General features: G+C 39.5%; 1 protein-coding gene across 5 annotated transcripts in view; it reads left to right on the top strand.

The window, feature by feature from the left end:
- The window catches only part of rxraa (retinoid X receptor, alpha a), a 103,646-nt gene that overhangs the window by 38,288 nt on the left and 55,618 nt on the right, over positions 1-9,740 (top strand). Inside the window, exon 1 of one of the 5 annotated variants that reach the window (XM_053240331.1) lies at positions 6,504-6,900. The exons of 3 other annotated variants lie outside the window; for them this stretch is intronic. Coding sequence is in view for 1 of the 2 variants with exons in the window: in XM_053240329.1 (XP_053096304.1) it covers positions 8,375-8,444 (70 nt within the window). In the remaining variant the exon portion in view is untranslated. Of the gene's footprint in view, positions 1-6,503; positions 6,901-7,158; positions 8,445-9,740 lie in introns of those variants that run through there. One more of the 5 variants, XM_053240329.1, reaches the window with a different exon arrangement.

Genomic DNA, 9,740 nt, shown 5'->3' with positions numbered 1-9,740 from the left:
GTGTTTAGTCCTGCCTCTTTAAAATAAGCTGAAATATATACATTCTACATATTAACTTAATATAAGGATGTAAGAAGTCATGAATAATGATATTTTTCCTTCTAATTTAGGAGCAAAATAACTCCTTTATTGTATACAGTATATTTTCACTCAACTTACACTGTCTTGTATTTGCACTGTGTGTAATTCTGTGCACGAGTGATGGGAATTGCATGTCTTTTCACTGAGTCAGATCATTTAGCTCAGCTCACAAATATGTGATGACTCCCAATCGGCTCATTTCCATTTTGTTCCAAACTGAACAAAGTATTTGATATTTTGACCAGTGAGAACTGTTTTTTCAAAAAATGACAACATCGGGGATGTATGTCTCATTACAGTGCTACATCTAAACAACTATTCTTTCACATTGTCATTTTATAAGCCTACATTCTTTCTAAAACCTCAAATATCTGTACCAGTTTGTCTGTACATACTGTTCAATATTTTTTTCCGCTTGCATGGTGCTTTAAAAAAAAATCCCCATTATTATTATATGCGTGGTTCATACCAAGCTCTATTTCTGTAAATGGTCTTTGGAATACTGTGATTTTCAAGTCTATAAAACTCGCAGTGCCATATGGTGCAGTTCCTCAGATAACAGCTGCCTCGCCAGAGCTTAATATGAAGCCCTTCTGAGACCCAGTTTTCCTCTCTCAAACTTCTCACCTTCCACTGTGTCGAAGATGTCTCTCTTAGTGAAGGGTTAATGACGTGTATGTGGCTTTATACCGCGGCGCTGTTGAATTCTTGAATCTGATTGTAGGTGTTGATAAATTTTCTATAACAGCAGTTCTGATAGTAGTTCACAGAAAATACATTATTGTATATGTAGTAACGACGTACATAGGGACTTGTATGGCAGACTCTTCTAAATAATCGTGTGATCGCTAATACGTTTTTTTGGGAGGAGACATTTATTTAGCATTTTTTTGGAAGGAGTCTCCAGTGTCAGAGCTTTGTAGCAGTCAGAAGTAAAGCTCTAACTTTAAGTAAACTGACAAGATGTGGGTTAGATTAGATTCAGAAAATCGTCTCATGCACATATTTCCTCCCTGCTGATTACAAGAAGCGCAGCGGCCCACACTTATGAATATTCTTGAGGACGCCTTCTGCAGATTAACTGCAGCTCCTGGTTGTGTATTTTATCAGCCGCAGCAGCTGCCTGTAACCCAGGACGGTAATGCTGTATATTTAACGCCTCCACAGCCATCTGTCCCGGCGTATTGTGATCCACTCCGGACATGTGTGTGTCCACTATGTGCTTATACAAGAGCACGAGGCCGTATCTTTTTATAGCAACGCTTCATTTGACACCACCACACACACACACAGAGTCACTTTTTCTCTGTTGCACTTCATGCAGTTATTCAAAAGCAGAGGTTCATGGATCGGGATGATAGAATCCAACTCCCCTTGTAATCAGCAACCATGACATAGCTGCTATTCTGCACGGTCTGCTCTGATACATGACTAATAAGTCTGTGTAACACACACCCAAACATACAGATACAGGCCACGTAATCAGAGTGTGAATCTGGGAAACAGTATTGCATCACATTTTGCATTTTTTAAGCTTCAGTACTACAAAGACTTGCTTGCGTTTTTACCCTCGCTCACAGACTCTGACAGGTCTGAGTTGAGTCTTTATTTAGTTTTTCACACACCAGAATCTCTGATGAAATGTTGGAGGATTTAAGTGAAAAAAACAAAACAGGAGCTCTTGACATTATGTGGTTACTGATGAAATGTGAAACATCAGGGTGTCAATTCAAACCCACTGTTTTTTGATTGTCACTCTGTATTTATTCATTTAGAACATGTGGATTTTGTGTCTAAAAAATTACACGTCTTTCTGAAATGTCTTAAGTTGTTTGACTCTCTGAAAACCACAGTATATTTTCCCTTCAGCTTTCATTTAGGTGAGGTTGGAGCATCGTGAGCGTTATGTACCCCATCGTTTCTATGCAAATAACAGAGCTAGAGTATACACTGATTGCTAATTCTGTGTTTCAGATGCTAGTTTTCCAGAGATGATGTGCTGGTGCAGGTCCAGAGCCCACATTTCACATTGTTTAGATATCATGAATCAGATATTCCTAATGCACAGTGTAAATACAATTATAGAAATGATAACACCTTAGGGGGGCACAGTAGCTTAGTTTGCATGTTCTCCCCGTGCTTCAGGGGTTTCTTTCAGGAACTCCGGTTTCCTCCCCAATCCGAAGACATGCGTTGTAGGATGATTGGCATTTCCAAATTGTCCGGTGTGTGCGATTGCGCCCTGCGATGGCTTGGCGCTCCATACAGGGTCTCCCCCGCCTTGTGCCCCGAGTTCCCTGAGATAGGTTCCAGGCTCCCCCATGACCCTGTGTAGAATAAGCAGTATGGAAAACGAGCACATTAATATAAACCTGTGATTTGCAGCCAGAACTACTGCCAGAGCTGTTATCAGAACTGCTCTTATCAGAATTCAGAGAATTCACTGTTAGTTTTGTAGCATCTGGGTGGACTGTCTGTGTTTTGAAGTGCTACTATAATTTTCTCATAAGGAAGCAGAGATTTGTATATCTGAGGCTTGGCTTGAGCGTACAGAACAAATTCACACTCCATCCGTTTGGATTGGTGATTTTCCCGTTTTTAAACAGGAGAGCACACTGAAATACTCAATGTTCATATCAACTGCCAGTAAATAATAACCTCCTTAAAGCTGTGAGAGGGGGAGTGTAGCAGCCACGTTACTGAGAATTCCACACACTCATCCACTTGTTTTTGTGTGTGTGTGTGTGAGAGAGAGAGAGACAGACAGAGACAGAGAGAGAAAATGAAAATGTTGAATTCCTGTTGGATGAGTGTGTGTGTGTTTCAACAGCTCCATGTTTGCCTGTAGTCTTCACTCCTGGAGTGTGTGTCCCACTGCGTCTCTCTTCAGGAAGAAAGGGGCTTCCCACTTCCTGTTTGCGCTTGGAGAGAAAGGAAAAGGTTGAGAATTTGAAGGAAATGTTCCCACGTACATGAAAACAGACACACACACACACACACACACACACACACACAAAGAGACATATTGGCGTATCCATCGATTTTAATATATTATCTCATGAATACATTATAATATGCTCTCTAAAGAATAAAACACTTAGGAACATGCTGTTATAGAGAAATAATCAACAAAATGGTAAGTTATACCGCCTGATGTTAAACAGTTACTATTCCCGCCCCAAAGTGGATTATTTTCATATAACAGCACACCCCAAAGTGTTTTATTGCTCTCATATCACACCGATTTGCTGACTAACAATATTTCATGAATTAAAGAATGACACATTGTACTTTTTTATCACTTTATAGTTACATTTAATGCTGGGGAATGTCCATGAGACAAGTTATCACTTATAACTGCTGTAAACAGCCATTCATTCACCATCCTTTTTTTTTTATTCTTTTGAAGTTAATAAAACAAAAAAAAAGCTTGTGAAGTTACTGAGAAACGGCAAAGAAGTTGCCTTAAGTGGATGTTAAAGCGGATGGAGGACGAACACACGCCACAAATCCGTCCTTGCAATTCCTTTCCCCTGCATTACAGTAAAACTGCTGTCATCATTTGTCAGGGTTTTGTCATAATTGCCATTTAAATCCATCTCGCCTCTTAGCACTTGTCTCAATCGTAAAATCTCGTCACAGACTGACAGAGAGAGTGAGAGCGAAGACGATTTTACTTTTGCACTGAAGTTGAGAGTGATTGCTCTGATAAAGGCACGTCAATTAAATTTCTCTTTCAAGCTGCATCATTGTTTCGAGCGGCTGGCTTCTGCAGCCTTTTGATCTGCCTCTTTTTGTTGATAGAATGAGCGCAGATTAGGGTCGACCTTTGCTTTCATGACTAATTCTCATTTATCTTGTGATATTGCTCAACCAACTGGCTGTGCATACATTGAGGTTTCGCTCTCCAAGCTGGCAGAGACACACCGGCAGCTTTTAACTTTTCTTTGCCCTGTTTGACGTGTTATTTATGAAGGAGGACGTTGGTCAGGACTCTGCAGAGGAGTATACAATATACAATTGCCATATATTGCCATACAATATAGCATTACTACAGTCTGGTTTTTTCATGTCCTCTAGAGTATATATAAGAGTTCTTAAAATGCCACAGTGGTCACATTCCAGCCTTTTACGATGCCACATTTGTTTCCCATTCTGCAAATCAATTTGTCCTGAAAATCTGTAGTGTTGTCAATTAAAAATGATTTGTAAAGCTACAGGTACCGTGATGGGCTCTTAGAGAACAAGGAATTATTCTTTTTTGCTGGCAGGTAATCCATCAAATTAAGTATCACAGTTTTTATTTTTAAAAAAAAGGGCGTGTGTGAAAGGAATGAGAGGAAATATGGCCGAGTATGTAGGCGAGTAGATGACAGCATGTGATTCAGAGCGTGTGTGTATGTGTGTGTGTATACAGTATGCCTTTGACTCATTAGGGAAGCTTACTGCTGTGTGTAATCAGCAAGCTGGATCAGGTGGTTGGTGTGAGAGTGATGTTTTCCAGCACACTTCAGAAGCAGAAGCTCAGGGTCAGATAGAGGTCGTGACCCATGACTTCTCTCTTCAGTTTTTACCCTAAACGAGTGCATATGTTTCATTTGAGACAGGAGGGATGAGGTGGGAGGAAGACTCCGATCTTCTCAAGTGTGTGGGAACGCACTGATAAAGACTGGAGGCATAATCCCTGCTAAGATCCATGTGTGAGACTGCAGCGTATATTTTTGTGATGTCTAAACGTGTGTGTACGATAGCTGGGTGCAGAGCAATGTAGTCAGTCAGTCTCGACATGTTTAGCGTCTGAAGTTTGCTTGTGCACTCGAGCTGGGAGGTGGATGTAGCTAGCAAGTAATTGGACCCTGTTGAGATGTTCAGTATCTCAGATTTGATTGTGGGGTTTCTGACACCGTGTCACACACTGATATCTATAAAAATGTCAAACGGACGTCAAACCAACTCCATCTCGTAGCCTCATCTCTAAGCTGAGTCACTCTCTTATTAGCACATAGTTTGCTGTCAGTTCACCCCAGTATCGGACTCAGGCAGGGGGGCGTGGCCTAAAGTTTGACATACGTTAGAAGTACAAATAGTGTTACTTAGCCAAACAGTGTCTTTTAAAAACAAGTGTGTGAATATTTACACATTGAGTTTTCAAAAAGCTAACTGGTGGCTATAAGCTTTAAGCCTTACTTGCTAGCTAATGAGTATAATGAAACATGTGCTTATACAACAGCATTATTGAATTCTTGATTCTGATTGGTCAGAAGCTGTCGATTAATGTGCTCGTTCTAATACATTATCGTCTGTAGTAAAAACTTACTTACACAAGGAATCATATAGCAGACGCTCCACATAAATGGCTATTATAAACATGTAATTGTTGACATGGTAAAGTTTTCTGTGAGACGATATTTACTAAGAATTTTTGGAAGGAGTCTCCAGTGTCAGCGCTTTGTAACAGGCTGTAACTTTAAGTTTTCCGACACGGGAAAGTCTTCGGGACAGAGGGCTTTGTGGTTTGAGGGTGGTGAGAGAACGACTATTTTTAGCTTCTGTAATGTAAGTCACATTGTCTCATCAATGTGCCACAACAATAAACGTAACTATAAGTGGATAAAAAGTATGTCTTTCTTTAAACGATAAAAACTTGTTAGCACTGGCATGCTTCTGTGGTGTATTATTATTATTTTCCTATAACAGCAAGCGTTTTATTCTTTACTTACAGTATGTGATATACTGTTATATTTAAAATTATGAAAGCAGGATCTCTTGCATTCTCAGCACAGGCTACTGCATAATCCTATATAACTTGGATGAAAGTTATTACTTTACTAATATTGTACAGCGTGATAAAGCATCATGTCCTTACAGTGGTGTAAAAAATGTAATATTGTCATTGAAAATGTGTGGAATATATTAAGTTTTTTCTGAATGTCTAAAATTTCCTAAATCAAGATGTTGCTATTTTTACAAAGCGTGCCAGGCTGGAATCTGTGTTTTCCTAACTGCTCTTTCTCCCAGCTTGTGTGTTTGTGTGTGTGTGTGTGTGTGTGTGTGCGTATTTGTGCAAAGGCTTTACTGGAATTCGGAGCAGGAGTTGATCTTGTTTTCCTGCTTTATGAGTCTGAGTGTAGCTCTGTAATTGAGGTTATGGGTGATTAAACTCTCCATGGCCCTTCGCAATCCCCTAGCCGGCTATCGCTCAGTGTCGGAGACGATCCTCTCCGCTCAGTGTGTAATTGATTACTGTGTGTACTCTCTTTACCCCCCTCTCGATAAAGCTGATTTAGGCCACATCAGCCGGTGTTTAGTGTCAGATCGGTCTGAAAAGGGAAACTGTCCCTCCTGCAGCGTGTGAGAGAACGACCTCGGGGGTGTTTACTCTGCTCCAACGGGTGCCTGCTGCTGTGTTTTTAGTTTGGACAGTGTTTGCTCTTTGACTTTCATGAATGGTTTTCAGACACCCGGTCTAGTAGTAATAAGATCCTGATCTTTCTAGAGAGAATTACTACCTTATTTATTGAATTATTGAAGGTAGAAAGAAATACATGATGGTAGATTAATACATTTGACTTTTGATTATTGTGTGTGTGTGTGTGTGTGTGTTTGTGCATGTGTTTGTGTGTGTGAGTGAGTATGTGGTTGTTGAGTGAAGCAAGGAGGCTCTGCCAGGGGAAAGTGGTTTGTACGTGTTAGAAGATTTTCATGACAGCTTGCAAAAGACTGATCAGCGTTTAGCAGAGTCGGTTCATTGAGTCCATCCGTGCAGTCAGACCAGGACAGCTGTGTGTGTGCGTGAGTGTGTGTACGTGTGTCACTGAGGTGAGTTTATCAATTTTATCACTGAACCTGAACTAGGTCAGTACCAAGTGGTTTTTATGTTTACCTTGCAAAAAAAAAAAAAAAAAATATATATATATATATATATATATATATATATATATGTGTATATTATCATAGAGCTATGGCGACATGGCAGTATATTAGCTTTATGATACGTTAATTTAAATGCCATAGATATCATCAGCTGCGTTTATAACTCTATTATTACATAAGTAGCATTTAAAAAAATGTATATACTTTAGAAACATCTCTGAAGTTTCTTTGTAACAAGTCTCCACTGTTTTGTTATTGTTGTATTAGCTAAACTACGTATTAAATTACTATGTAATAACTACGTACTAAATTACTTATTACGATAAATGTTTCGTAAAAACCTTTTTAAATGTCGTGATGGTATTTTTGGATTATACCACAGCACGGTTGATTTCTCGATTCTTATTGGTTTAGGTGGTATTGATTAATTTTCTAAAAGCACCTCTGGCAGTAGGACACAATACACAATCATTCTACTACGTTATCATTTCAGTAGTAACAATGTATTGTGATGTTTCTGTGAAGATATTTGTATTTAACATTTAGTGGAAGGAGTCTCCAGTGTCAGAACTTTGTAACAGTCAGAGGTAAAGCTGTATATCTAAAAAAAATGAGAGACTGGTTAGGGAATGACTTTTTATAGCTGCTATAATGAAAGTGATAACAGGAACTAACTCGTGTCGTAGCCGTTCCACAAGGTTAAATGTAACTATTAATGGATAAACTGTATGGCGTTGTTCTTAAATAAGTAAATAAGTAAATAAATAAATAAATAAATGTGAGAATTTGGAAAATTACTGTGGTGTAAGAGGAATAAAACACGACTAGGTGTGCTGTTCCACAACGTCTACCGAAACTAAAAGTATATGTTCTTTGAAAATATAAAAATGTAAAATTTATGTTAGCATTGGCGGTATAACAGGAATTTTTATTTGAAAAAAATTATTTATATTTTTTTGTAACAGCACTCCCATTGTGCATTACCTGTCACTATTTAATAGCATCGTAACTTGCCATATTCTCTCTTAGTGTGTTTTTAGTTTAATATGAGCCGCTGCATACTTTTGACATCGCAGCAGTGTATTATTTTGTACATTACAACAGCAAACCCTCCATATCACTTACATGATAAAGCATGTAACAGGAGGATCTCCTTTCTTTCTGTCCTACATAAATCACATTTATCCTTTTAATCTGCCGTCGTACTGCAGGCTGGAGCAAAAAAAAAAATGGGTCTCATGACTGGTGTGGAAAAACCCTGACCGAGGCCGAGCTTTAATGTTCTGCTAGCTCGTTGTGTGTATTGGCACGCGTCCAGCAGCAGGGGAAGAGAGTCAGCAGCCCCTATGTTTGCCGTGTGCGATGGATGGTCTTGTTGTATGTGTGAGGCCTGGCCTTCAGGTGTGTGCCATTCCAGGCCATGCCATGCCATGCCCGAGACGCGCCTGCCGGGAACACCCGGGAACGCCAACAGCGACAGGCAAACTCCCGTAAGCTTGCGAAAAACACCTGCCTTCTGCAGCACCGCTCCTCGTGCCAGGCATAACACCTCATTCATCTGGTTTCCGTGTTCTACCAATGCTAACACAGCCTGCGCTCCCACAGGGGCCGCGAATAAAATACGGCTTGTATCACGTAGATGACTGAGTGGGTTCTAGAAACAGGGTCTCGTTGACGCGCTTGAGTAACACAGGCAAGATTGTGTGCTAAAGAGAATGAACGTTTACAGCTTGCTCAAAATGGAGAATTCTTGATTCTGTTTGGTCAGAAGGTGTTGATTCATTTTCCATAACAGCAGCTCCGAGAGTAATTCCAGTTTCACAGGTTTATTTTATACATTTTGTTCCAATATGTTTTCGTTTCTATAGTAACAAGTAACCAAGTGACATTTATGGCTGTCGCTCCACATAAACAGATTAAAAAACACGTGTAACTATTGATATGATGAAGTTTTCTGTGAGGAGAAGTTTATTTAGCGTTAATGGAAGGAGTCTCCGGTGTCAGCACTTTGTAACAGCCAGAGGTTCAGCTGTGGTACTGAAAGGTCTTCAGGATAGAGAGCTTTGCGGTTTCTCTCTAACGTTTAATGCAAGTATGAACAAAAGACTAACGTGTCATTCTTTAATGAATAAAAACGTGTAATGGTTGGCAAACTGCTGTGGGATAAGAGAAATAAAATGCTTCAGGACGTACTGTTGTGTAATTAAAGGATTATTCTTCTCCGTATTTGCCCTGTAGTGTAATAAAATCTCTCTCTTTGGGCTTGTTATGGAAAGATGAGAGTTGAACTGCAACAGAACACGAGCCAACATCCTGCACGCTGATGCTGTCTGTCTCTCTGTCTCTCTTCCATTTACTGTCTGTCTTTCTCTGTCTCACTCTTTACTCTCATTTGTAATACATTTTACACACTGTGACTTTTCCTCAAATAAACTCTCTCTCTCTCTTTCTTTCTCTCTCATTTTCTCTCATCTTTTTTAACTGTATTTTCTTTTCATTTTCCTTATCTGAACTCCACCAATCTGTCTCTCTTTCTTTCCTATTTGCTGCCCCCTTCATTTTTGTCTAGAATTACCTGCACTTTTACCTTCGCTTCCTGTCATTTACTCTCTCTGTCTCTCTCTCTCTCTCTCTCTTCCATGTACTGTCTGTCTTTATGTCTTACGTTTTTATTGTCATTATCTCTCAATTTTGCCTCTAAAATTTCATCAGCTTCTTCTTTGTCTTAACACATTGTTTTACACTCATTCATTTCCATCTCACTTTCCTCTTGCAAGCTTTCCCTG

Source organism: Pangasianodon hypophthalmus, chromosome 15, assembly GCF_027358585.1.
Source record: "Pangasianodon hypophthalmus isolate fPanHyp1 chromosome 15, fPanHyp1.pri, whole genome shotgun sequence".
Taxonomy (NCBI): Eukaryota; Metazoa; Chordata; class Actinopteri; order Siluriformes; family Pangasiidae; genus Pangasianodon; species Pangasianodon hypophthalmus.
The sequence above is the reverse complement of the archived record's forward strand: the minus strand, read 5'-3'. Positions and strand labels throughout refer to the sequence as shown.